The 13,246-nt window shown below is 38.7% G+C and overlaps 1 protein-coding gene across 1 annotated transcript in view; it reads left to right on the top strand.

The window, feature by feature from the left end:
* The window catches only part of LOC123559535 (AMP deaminase 2-like), a 130,537-nt gene that overhangs the window by 103,432 nt on the left and 13,859 nt on the right, over positions 1-13,246 (top strand). Inside the window, 3 exon segments of the mRNA XM_053552600.1 lie at positions 7,238-7,358; positions 10,685-10,858; positions 12,047-12,157. Coding sequence (XP_053408575.1) covers positions 7,238-7,358; positions 10,685-10,858; positions 12,047-12,157 — 406 coding nt within the window.

The following is a 13,246-nucleotide window of genomic DNA, read 5'->3' on the forward strand; positions in this document are numbered from 1 at the left end:
CCTTGAGAAAAATGCATAATTATATTGGCCTTAAAATTAACATTAAAAATGTACTTAAAAAGATGAAAAAATGGTCCTGCTGCCACCTTTGGAGACTTTTAAAATGATATAAAGTGTATGTCTAGATCTTGTAAAATAAAGACCCATTTATGAATTAAGTATGTCAACTGCCAGTCACTTGCCCTTCTCCTTAATGGATTTAATCCATACCAGAAAGCAAATTCTTTACCAGGGGCTCATGTCTGAAGTACGGTATGTATCTTGTCAGCCACCATTAAACCTGGAAAGTCATCTTGAAATACAAATGAAGCATTTTCGGAATTAAAGTTATCTTGTTAAATATGAAATACAGCTTTACACTAATTTTAAGGATTATTAGTCCTCTACTGCTTGAAAACCAGTTTTTGGACTTTGGGATTGTGCTTTATCATCCATCTGTCCTGCACTTTCATGTCTAGTCCATAATTTGTTACTGATCAAGTGATTCTAATATTACTTCGTACTTTATAACACATAATGAGGCATTGTGTCATGCACAACATCCAGAGCTCTAGATTAAAGGTCAAGGTCACACTTGGAGGTCCAAGATCAAGAGGGCTTTTGTCTATTCTGGAACTCAGTCATCCATCAAGGAAATTTAAGCTCACCTGAGCCAAAGGCTCATGGTGAGCTATTGTGACCACTCGATGTCCGTCGTCCGTCGTGTCAGTCAACATTTTCTAGAAAAATCTTCTCCTTGAAAACCACTGGGCAGAATTACACCAAACTTCACAGGATGATCCTTGGATGGCCCCCTTTCAAAATTTTTGAAAGAATTTAATTCCATGCAGAACTCTGGTTGCCATGGCAACCGAAAGGAAAAACTTTAAAAATCTTCTTGTCCAAAACCACCGGGCCTCGTGCTTTGATATCTGGTGTGTAGCATCATCTAGTGGTCCTCTACCAGAATTTTTCAAATTATCCCCCTAGGGTCAAATATAGCCCCGCCCCGGGGTCACATGGTTTATATAGACTTATATAGGGAAAACTTTGAAAATCTTCTTGTACAAAACCACATTGCCTAGGGCTTTGATATTTGGTATGTAGCATCATCTAATGGTCCTCTACCAAAATTGTTCAAATTATCCCCCTAGGGTCAAATATGGCCCCGCCCCGGGGGTCACATGGTTTATATAGACTTATATAGGGAAAACTTTGAAAATCTTCTTGTACAAAACCACACGGCCTAGGGCTTTGATATTTGGTGTGTAGCATCATCTAGTGGTCCTCTACCAAGATTGTTTAAATTATCCATCTAGGGTCAAATATGGCCCCGCCCCGGGGGTCCCAAGTTTTACATAGACTATATATGAAAAAAAGTTAAAAAATTTTCTTGTCTGAAACCACAACACTTAGACCTTTGATATTTGGTTTGTAGCATTGTCTTATGGTCCTCAACTTGGTCAGAATGTTAACCTTGATGATCTTTAGGTCAAGTTCAAATCTAGTTTAGGTGGGGGTCAAAAACTAGGTCACAAGGTCAAATCAAAGGAAAAGCTAGTTAACACTTTATAAGCCAAATTTATGACCTTATCTTAATGAAACTTGGTCAGAATGTTAATCTTGATGATCAAATATCAAGTTTTAATCTGGGTCAGGTGGGGTCAAAAACAAGGTCACCAGGTCAGATCAAAGGAAAAGCTTGTTAACCCTCTAGAGGCCACATTTATGACTCTATCTTCATGAAACTTCGTCAGAATGTTAACCTTGATGATCTTTAGGTCAGGTTCCAATCTGGGTCATGTGGGATCAAAAACTAGGTCACCAGGTCAAATCAAAGGAAAAGCTAGTTAACACTCTAGAGGCCACATTTATGACTGTATCTTAATGAAACTTGATCAGAATGTTAATCTTGAAGATCTTTAGTTCAAGTTCCAATCTGGGTCAGGTGGGGTCAAAAACTAGGTCACCAGGTCAAATCAAAGGTAAAGCGTGTTAATACTCTAGAGACCTAATTTTAAGTTTGAAACTCATGGGAATTGATCAGAATGTTTGTCTTGATGACCTCTAGGTCAAGTTCGAATCTGGGTCATGTGGGGTCAAAAACTAGGTCACCAGGTCAAATGAAAGGTAAAGCTTGTTAACAATCTAGAGGTCAAATTTATGACTGTATCTTCATGAAACTTGGTCAGAATGTTAATCTTAATGATCTTTAGGTCAAGTTGGAATCTGGGTCATATGGGGTCAAGAACTAGGTCACCAGGTCAGATGAAAGGAAAAGCTAGTGAACACTCTAGAGACAACATTTATGACCATATCTTTATGAAACTTGGTCAGAATGTTAATTTTAATGATCTTAAGGTTATGTTTCAGTCTGAGTCAGGTGGGGTCAAAAACTAGGTCACCAGGTCAAATAAAAAAAAAAAAGCTTGTTAACAATCTAGAAGCCACATTTATGTCTGTATCTTGGTCAGAATGTTAATCTTGACGATCTTTTGGTCAATAGGTCAGGTGAGTGATACAGGGCCTTCATGGCCCTCTTGTTTCAAAACCTGACAATGTGTCATGCAAAACATCCAGACCCCTAGCTTAAAGGTCAGTGTCACATTTGGTGGTCAGTAGTTAAATTTGTAAGCAAGGTTCATAACACTGCCATCCATTAACTCATTAAGGACGCAGATCGCATTTATGCGTTCATTTTAACTCTTATTGAGTACAGCATGTCGTATTTATCCTTCAAAAGATAACAGGCGTGTATGCCAAGGATTGCATAAATGCGCTATCCGCCTGATAGTACTGTATGCCGCATGGCGTGATTTTACGTTTGTAAGAGTACCAACGATTGGACTGCTGTCAAAGTCAACCAATGAAAATATTTTACTCTAAAGATTTATAAAACCTGGAAGCGATCGAAACAATCAAAATATTTATCATGTAAGCATGTTTTTAGCTCACCTGTCACAAAGTGACTAGGTGAGCTTTTGTGATCGCGCAGTGTCCGTCGTGCGTCAGTGCGTCCGTGCGTCCGTAAACTTTTGCTTGTGACCACTCTAGAGGTCACATATTTTGTGGGATCTTTTTGAAAGTTGGTCAGAATGTTCATCTTGATGATATCTAGGTCAAGTTCGAAACTGGGTCACGTGCCCTCAAAAACTAGGTCAGTAGGTCTAAAAATAGAAAAACCTTGTGACCTCTCTAGAGGCCATATATTTCACAAGAGCATCATGAAAATTGGTCAGAATGTTCATCTTGATGATATCTAGGTCAAGTTCGAAACTGGGTCACGTGCCTTCAAAAACTAGGTCAGTAGGTCAAATTATAGAAAAACCTTGTGACCTCTCTAAAGGCCATATTTTTCATGGGATCTGTATGAAAGTTGGTCTTAATGTTCATCTTGATGATATCTAGGTCTAGTTCGAAAGTGGGTCACGTGCGATCAAAAACTAGGTCAGTAGGTCTAAAAATAGAAAAATCTTGTGACCTCTCTAGAGGCCATATATTTCATGAGATCTTCATGAAAATTGGTCAGAATGTTCACCTTGATGATATCTAGGTCAAGTTCGAAAGTGGGTCACGTGCCATCAAAAACTAGGTCAGTAGGTCAAGTAATAGAAAAACCTTGTGACCTCTCTAGATGCCATATTTTTCATGGGATCTGTATGACAGATGGTCTGAATGTTCATCTTGATGATATCTAGCTCAGGTTCGAAAGTGGGTCACGTGCCATTAAAAACAAGGTCAGTAGGTCAAATAATTGAAAAACCTTGTGACCTCTCTAACGGTCATATTTTTCATGGTATCTGTATGAAAGTTGGTCTGAATGTTCATCTTGATGATATCTAGGTCAAGTTCGAAACAGGGTCATGTGTGGACAAAAACTAGGTCAGTAGGTCTAAAAATAGAAAAACCTTGTGACCTCTCTAGAGGCCATACTTGTGAATGGATCTCCATAAAAATTTGTCAGAATGTTCATCTTGATGATATCTAGGTCAGGTTTGAAAGTGGGTCATGTGCCATTAAAAAGTTTGCCAGTAGGTCAAATAATGAAAAAATGTTGTGACCTCTCTAGAGGCCATATTTTTCATGGGATCTGTATGAAAGTTGGTCTGAATGTTTATCTTGATGATATATAGGTCAAGTTTGAAACTGGGTCAACTGGGATCAAAAACTAGGTCAGTAGGTCTTGAAATAGAAAAACCTTGTGACCTCTCTAGAGGCCATACCCTTGAATGGATCTTCATGAAAATTGGTCAGAATGTTCACCTTGATGATATCTAGGTCAAGTTTGAAACTGGGTCACGTGCCTTAAAAAAATAGGTCAGTAGATCAAATAATAAAAAAACCTTGTGACCTCTCTAGAGGCCATATTTTTCATGGGATCTGTATGAAAGTTGGTCTGAGTGTTCATCTTGATGATATCTAGGTCAAGTTTGAAACTGGGTCAACTTCGGTCAAAAACTAGGTCAGTAGGTCTAAAATTAGAAAAATCTTTTGACCTCTCTGGAGGCCATATTTTTCAATGGATCTTCATGAAAATTGATCTGAATGTTCACCTTGATGATATCTAGATCAGTTTCAAAACTGGGTCACGTGTGGTCAAAAACTAGGCCAGTAGGTATAAAAATAGAAAAACCTTGTGACCTCTCTAGAGGCCATATTTTTCATGAGATCTTCCTGAAAATTAGTGAGAATGTTCACCTTGATGATATCTAGGTAAAGTTCAAAACAGGGTCACGTACCTTCGAAAACCAGGTCAGTAGGTCAAATAACAGAAAAACCTTGTGACCTCTCTAGAGGCCATATATTTCACAAGAGCATCATGAAAATTGGTCAGAATGTTCATCTTGATGATATCTAGGTCAAGTTCGAAACTGGGTCACGTGCCTTCAAAAACTAGGTCAGTAGGTCAAATTATAGAAAAACCTTGTGACCTCTCTAAAGGCCATATTTTTCATGGGATCTGTATGAAAGTTGGTCTTAATGTTCATCTTGATGATATCTAGGTCTAGTTCGAAAGTGGGTCACGTGCGATCAAAAACTAGGTCAGTAGGTCTAAAAATAGAAAAATCTTGTGACCTCTCTAGAGGCCATATATTTCATGAGATCTTCATGAAAATTGGTCAGAATGTTCACCTTGATGATATCTAGGTCAAGTTCGAAAGTGGGTCACGTGCCATCAAAAACTAGGTCAGTAGGTCAAGTAATAGAAAAACCTTGTGACCTCTCTAGATGCCATATTTTTCATGGGATCTGTATGACAGATGGTCTGAATGTTCATCTTGATGATATCTAGCTCAGGTTCGAAAGTGGGTCAAGTGCCATCAAAAACAAGGTCAGTAGGTCAAATAATTGAAAAACCTTGTGACCTCTCTAACGGTCATATTTTTCATGGTATCTGTATGAAAGTTGGTCTGAATGTTCATCTTGATGATATCTAGGTCAAGTTCGAAACAGGGTCATGTGTGGACAAAAACTAGGTCAGTAGGTCTAAAAATAGAAAAACCTTGTGACCTCTCTAGAGGCCATACTTGTGAATGGATCTCCATAAAAATTTGTCAGAATGTTCATCTTGATGATATCTAGGTCAGGTTTGAAAGTGGGTCATGTGCCATTAAAAAGTTTGCCAGTAGGTCAAATAATGAAAAAATGTTGTGACCTCTCTAGAGGCCATATTTTTCATGGGATCTGTATGAAAGTTGGTCTGAATGTTTATCTTGATGATATATAGGTCAAGTTTGAAACTGGGTCAACTGGGATCAAAAACTAGGTCAGTAGGTCTTGAAATAGAAAAACCTTGTGACCTCTCTAGAGGCCATACCCTTGAATGGATCTTCATGAAAATTGGTCAGAATGTTCACATTGATGATATCTAGGTCAAGTTTGAAACTGGGTCACGTGCCTTAAAAAAATAGGTCAGTAGATCAAATAATAAAAAAACCTTGTGACCTCTCTAGAGGCCATATTTTTCATGGGATCTGTATGAAAGTTGGTCTGAGTGTTCATCTTGATGATATCTAGGTCAAGTTTGAAACTGGGTCAACTTCGGTCAAAAACTAGGTCAGTAGGTCTAAAATTAGAAAAATCTTTTGACCTCTCTGGAGGCCATATTTTTCAATGGATCTTCATGAAAATTGATCTGAATGTTCACCTTGATGATATCTAGATCAATTTCAAAACTGGGTCACGTGTGGTCAAAAACTAGGCCAGTAGGTATAAAAATAGAAAAACCTTGTGACCTCTCTAGAGGCCATATTTTTCATGAGATCTTCCTGAAAATTAGTGAGAATGTTCACCTTGATGATATCTAGGTAAAGTTCAAAACAGGGTCACGTACCTTCGAAAACCAGGTCAGTAGGTCAAATAACAGAAAAACCTTGTGACCTCTCTAGAGACCATATTTTCAATGGATCTTCATGAAAATTGGTCAGAATTTTTATCTTGATAATATCTAGGTCAAGTTCAAAACTGGGTCACATGAGCTCAAAAACTAGGTCACTATGTCGAATAATAGAAAAAACGACGTCATACTCAAAACTGGGTCATGTGGGAAGAGGTGAGCGATTCAGGACCATCATGGTCCTCTTGTTTTAATATACTCATCACAAAATATCGGAATTAGAAAGTTATTTGTAGGTATGCCTGTTTTATCTTCTCATTCCATTATACAGCAGAATCTTTCTTTTTTATTCGGTATTTTTAATTTTATTAAATAAAGTATAGTTTTGTTCTTTCATAATGTCATTTGCTTTAACGTTTAGCAATAGATGATATTTGAATAAATATAAAATAACCAAATAATGGGTGTTTTTCTATGTCCAATCTTTCTTGAATATTGCAGTTTTCCGTATTCATGTTACCGATACTTCAGTTGGAGTGTAAAACAATTTTGCAAATCAAAATAATAGTAAATTTCAAATTATTGATTAGATCATGAATTGTAGTACCAGTTGTGAAAATTTCAGTTTTATTCATATTTTATAAACAGATGTTTGTCCCTAATTTTGATCAAAGGATGCCTAGATCTTATCGATTATTGATTATCAGTGAAAATCCACAGGCGTACAAAGCAGATAAATTGATAAGTGGCTCAGGAATGTATAGGAAAATTGATACCAGTAATTAAGCGGTGATTTGGCTGCAGGTGTTAATGAGTTAAGTCATTTGGGACCAGCATGGACAAGTAACCCTTGTGACATGGCTAATTTTTGGTGAAGTCAGTTTTGTATGGTGGTCACCCTTGTGATATTTTTTGTTTCAGAGAGCGAGGATTGAACACACTGGTTTTGCGACCACATTGTGGGGAAGCTGGTAATGTAACCCATCTTGTAGCAGCTTTCATGTTTGCTGAGAACATATCACATGGTTTGATGCTTAGAAAGGTATTTTATCTGTAATGCTTTACTTTCAGCATATTTGGTTTAATTGTTCAATCACTTTTAAACAGTGGACTTTCCCTAATGTACTACTTAGAGCAATTGAAATCATATGTTCTGATCTGAACACAGAAAAAAGCACGAACATAAGACCCAATAGAGAATTCTTTTGGATCCACCAGCTCCACACTCTTCACCCAGTAGGGATCAATGTTTCTGGATAGAATGGGAATACTCAGTCATTTCACTTATATGTTATATGTTTTCATTCCCTTGCTACCAGTAAATATGCAAGTACTAATGTAGCATTGATATAGACCCATATATCTTAAAGTACAAGAATATGTACTAAATAGCTAATTAAGTACAAAAAACAGCTATAATGCCATATAAGTGTCTCTTATAATGCCGAGATCACTTAAACGCTTGAATGATGATGATAACATCATGTCACTTGACATCAACGTCATAACAACGCCGCAACAGAAAAACAAAATGTACATTTGCATCAACTGTGACAAAACATACAAGCACAGGGGCTTCTTCCATAGGCACAAAAGAACAGCACATTTCAATATTCGATTTGAATGCCCCATGTGCCATCATCTTTATATCAGGAAAGAAGACCTAAATAAACACATTCCTAACTGTGAAACTGGCCAGGTCAAACTTACAATTGAAAACACACCTGAAGAAGAAACTTAACCAGAGATGATCACAGGCAGGCTTTCAAGTAGTCCTACTTTTTTATGCCCCCACTTTGGGGGGGGGCATATAGATTTGCTCTTGTCCGTCCGTCCTTCTGTCCGACCGTCCGTCCGTCCTTCCGAAAATGTTGTGTCGCGCGTAGCTCTGAAAGTATTTGACGTAGAGTCACAAAACTTTACAGGAATGTTGGTCAGCATGTGTAGTTGTGCACCTGGGGTTTCGCGTCCGGATTCATTCAGTCATGTAGAAGTTATGGCCCCTGACTTTGTAAAAATTGGTCATTTTAATGTTGTGTCGTGCCTAGCTCCAAAAGTGTATGACCTAGAGTCACAAAACTTTACAGGAATGTTGGTCAGCATGTGTAGTTGTGCACCTGGGGTTTCGCGTCCGGATTCATCCAGACATGTAGGAGTTATGGCCCCTGACTTAGTAAAAAATCGGTCATTTTAATGTTGTGTCGCGCATAGCTCCAAAAGTATTTGACCTAGAATCACCAAAGTTTACAGGAATGTTGGTCAGCATGTGTAGTTGTGCACCTAGGGTTTCACGTCCGGATTCATGCAGTCATGTAGAAGTTATGGCCCCTGACTTTGTAAAAATTGGTCATTTTAATGTTGTGTCGTGCCTAGCTCCAAAAGTATATGACCTAGAGTCACAAAACTTTACAGGCATGTTGGTCAGCATGTGTAGTTGTGCACCTGGGGTTTCGCTTCCGGATTCATCCAGTCATGTAGGAGTTATGGCCCCTGACTTAGTAAAAAATTGGTCATTTTAATGTTGTGTCGCGCATAGCCCCAAAAGTATTTGACCTAGAATCACCAAAGTTTACAGGAATGTTGGTCAGCATGTGTAGTTATGCACCTGGGGTTTCGCATCCGGATTCATTCAGTATTGTAGGAGTTCTGGCCCCTGACTAATGTCATGTAGTGGGGGCATCTGTGTCCCATTGACACATTTCTAGTTTATCATGTGTCAGTGCGACGTTAAATCCAACAAAATAAAATAAATTAGGTATACTGTTGATGCAGTGAAATACGGCTAATCCGACCTCCTGGCGGGACTCAAACTGGCGACCTCTTAAGCACTGTTTAATGATGGGGTTGAGCCAAAAGTCACAAGGTGCCAGGTTGGGACTGTAGGGAGTGTGTGGTAAAGTTTCAATACCATGTGTTGTCAAACAATTTATTACCACGACGGACTTGTGAGCTGTGCGTTGTCATGGAGGAGCTTGATTCCACACATCCCAGTACGTGGGCGAGCCTCAGCGTAGTGCTTGACAACCACAGACAGGACTTTATCCGCGTAAAACCTTCCTGTGACAGTAGTGTGTTCAGGCACAGGCACTCGTGCTACCATCCCACCTGCATCGAAAAATAATGGGTACATAACGCATTTCAGACCCTTGGTCCTTCTGGCAGTTTGGGGCCTTCCTCCATTTTCACCGATCCAAACTTTATTTTCTTTTCCTTCAGGTTCAGAAAAAGACACCTATGTTTCATCACCTGTGCACACTTCATTTAGCTGTCTTGGATCACATCCATCATATTTGTCCACGAGTTCTTTGGCTATTCTTATGCGCGCTGACTTTTGTTCTGGGGTCAACAAGTGTGATATCCATCTTGAGCAAACCTTTCTGAGACGAAGCTTTTCCTTTAAAATGGAAAAACACCGTTGACGAATTCAAACCACATATCTGAGATATCTCCTCAACAGTATATCTTGCATCTTCCTTGACTGCCTCCTGCACAGCAACGACGTCTTTTTCATTAAATGCTGTATTCGGGCGTCCACTTTGAGGGTCATCTTAAACACTCTCACTACCATCTCTAAAGCGCTGTGAACAGTTTGCAACTGCGGGATACTTGATTTGCGATTTTGATATAGATACCTTGCTCTTCTACGGCCATTTTGACGTAATTCATGTATATTCAATGCGGTTCCGAGATACCTTACTCAGATATCCCGTGTGAAATACCTTAACTGTCACTATTTGCACGTGCCCCCGATAAGAGTATTGTTTCGCCATTCTGTACATGTACAGATCGTGCCTATTGGTTAAATATAAGCGGAGATACAAGCTTAGTGCACAGACTTTTAAAATGATCCTCATACATGTAAATCCAATAGCGTATTACATCAATTGAATTAAAAGGTTTGGTGCTCAGAAAGTTACAGAATTTCAAGAATATGTTACTTTGAGCATATCATTTTGATTGATTATTTGAAAGATATTTTAGTAGTATGTTACTTGGAGCATATCACATGGGCTAATGTCTGGAAAATTATGTAATTCCATTAGATTTTACTCCGAGCTTTTCACTTTAGCTTATACTAAGGAAGTTATATATTCCATTAGTGTGTATTGTCACATAGGATGATGCTCAGAAAATTATGTAATACCAGTAGTTTGTTACTTTGAGCATATCACATAGAGTAATGCTCAGAAAGTTGTATAATTTTAATTGTAACTTTGAGCATATTACATTGGCTAATGCTCAGTTTCAGTAGTATGTCTCTTTGAGCATATCACATGGGCTTATGCTAAGGAAGTTATGTAATTTTATTTGTTTGTTACTTTGAGCATAATACATAGGCAGATGTTCATTTAATCTGTTTATATTCAGGTTCCAGTATTACAGTACCTGTACTACCTGTCACAGATTGGTTTGGCCATGTCACCTTTGAGTAACAACTCATTGTTCCTCAACTACCACAGGAATCCACTGCCAGAATATTTTGCCAGAGGACTCAATGTCTCACTCTCTACGGATGATCCATTGCAGTTTCATTTCACTAAGGTAAGAGGTATTAAAAAGTTGTTATGTGGCATTGTAAAATTTGCATTTTATGCTTAGTCAGTGCTAGCTGCTTATTTCTCAAACCAAATGTTTTAGAATATTAGTTTACTGAGGATCAATATTTTTGCATATTTTTAGCTCACCTGAGCCAAAGGCTCATGATGAGCTTTTGTGACCGCTCAATGTCCGTCATGCGGCCTGTGGCCGTCAACAATTTCTAAAAAAATCTTGAATTCCATGCAGAACTGGTTGCCATGGCAACCGAAAGGAAAAACTTTAAAAATCTTCCTGTCCAAAGCCGCAAGGCGTAGAGTCTTAATATTTGGCATGTGACAAGCTAATGGTCCTCTATGAAGTTTATTCAAATTGTGCCCCAGGGGTGAAAAGAGGCCCCGCCCCGGGGGCCACAAATTTTACATAGACTTATATAGGAAAAACATTTACCAAAATTGTTCAAATTATGCCCCTTCGGTGAAAAGAGGCCCTGTCTTGGGGGTGCCAAATTTAACATAGACTTATATAGGGAGAAAAAAAAATCTTCTTGTCTGAAAAGATTTCAGCTGTCCCAAAGAGTTTCAAAACATAGTTTTAATGCAATATTTTGTTGTTTCAGATACAGATCACAAACCATTCATAACATAAAGAGGAATTGCATATTTTTTGTAAAGCCTGAAATTTGAGGTTTCATGTTGTGCAAAATACTTCTATATCCATTTTTGACGTACAAGGGCAAATGGTTTACACTTATTTTAGTTTTTCTGAAAATCTTTGACGAAAAACTAGTGTGATGCACAAAATTCATAAGAGACATGAAGGGGCCTCCATGGCTAAGTGGTTAAGGTTACTTGTCCCTCACGGAGGTGGGCTTGAAACCTCACTTGGGATATAGAATTCTTCTTGATTGATTCAGCTGGATTGAGGAAGGTCCTTGGTTCTACCCAGGTGCTTGCCTATGCCGTAAGAAATGCTTGGAGAGGTTCCTGGGGTTTTCCTCTACCATCAAGAGCTTGAAATGTTTCCATAGGCCCTAAATTGTGTTGGTGTGACTCTAATCCCAAGAACAACAACACCTAAGAATCATGGAAAAAGTAATTTGATTATGTGGGAAATCTGTATCATAGTTGCTCTCAACAAGTTTTCTAACTGAAGTCACATGAAAATAGTATGTTTATTCATATTTATTTGCAGGAAGCCTTGATGGAAGAATACAGTATAGCAGCTCAGGTATGGAAACTATCAACGTGTGACATGTGTGAAATTGCCAGGAACAGTGTAGTGCAGAGTGGCTTTCCACATGAGGTAAATACACGGAAATGTTTTATTGTAGCACGTGTATACACTGACGCTTGTCTAAACATAACAATCCTTTGCATACAGTGGAACCACTTTAAACTCAACAACCATGTGCATATGCTGGAACCACTTTTAATCTAACAGCCATGGGCATACACTGTATCCTGTCTAAACCAACAGCTATGTGCATACCCTTGAACCAATCTAAACCAAATAATCTTATGCATACAATATAGACCCTTTAAACCTAACAGCTGTGTGTATACACTGGAACCCATCTAATCCGGATAGCTGTGTGCATACACTGGAACCCATCTAAACTATATAGCTATGTGTATACATGCTTACTCCTTTAAACCAAACAGCCCTGTGAATACACTGTAACCCCTTTCAAACAAACACTGTGTGTTTACACTGGAACCCATCTAATCCGGATAGCTGTGTGCATACACTGGAACCCATCAAAACTATATAGCTATTTGTATACACGCTTACTCCTTTAAACCAAACAGCCCTGTGAATACACTGTAACCCCTTTAAAACAAACACTGTGTGTTTACACTGGAACCCATCTAATCCGGATAGCCGTGTGCATACACTGGAACCCATCTAAACTATATAGCTAAGTGTATACATGCTTACTCCTTTAAACCAAACAGCCCTGTGAATACACTGTAACCCCTTTAAAACAAACACTGTGTGTTTACACTGGAATCCATGTCAACCAAACAGCTGTGTGCATACACTGGAACCTGTGTAAACCAAACAGCCATGTGCATACACTAGAACCCATGTAAACCAAATAGCTGTGAGCATACACTGGAATCCTTCTAAACCAGATAGCTGCGTGCACACACTGGAACCCATCTAAACTGGATAGATGTGTGCATACACTGGAACCCATCTAAACTGGATAGCTGTGTGCATACACTGGAACCCATCTAAACTGGGTAGCTGTGTGCATACACTGGAACCCATCTAAACTGGATAGCTGTGTGCATACACTGGAACCCATCTAAACTGGTAAGCTGTGTGCATACACTGGAACCCATGTAAACCTAACAGCCGTATGCATACACTAGGACCAGTCTGAAC

This window comes from Mercenaria mercenaria, chromosome 10 (assembly GCF_021730395.1).
Source record: "Mercenaria mercenaria strain notata chromosome 10, MADL_Memer_1, whole genome shotgun sequence".
NCBI classification, from domain to species: domain Eukaryota; kingdom Metazoa; phylum Mollusca; class Bivalvia; order Venerida; family Veneridae; genus Mercenaria; species Mercenaria mercenaria.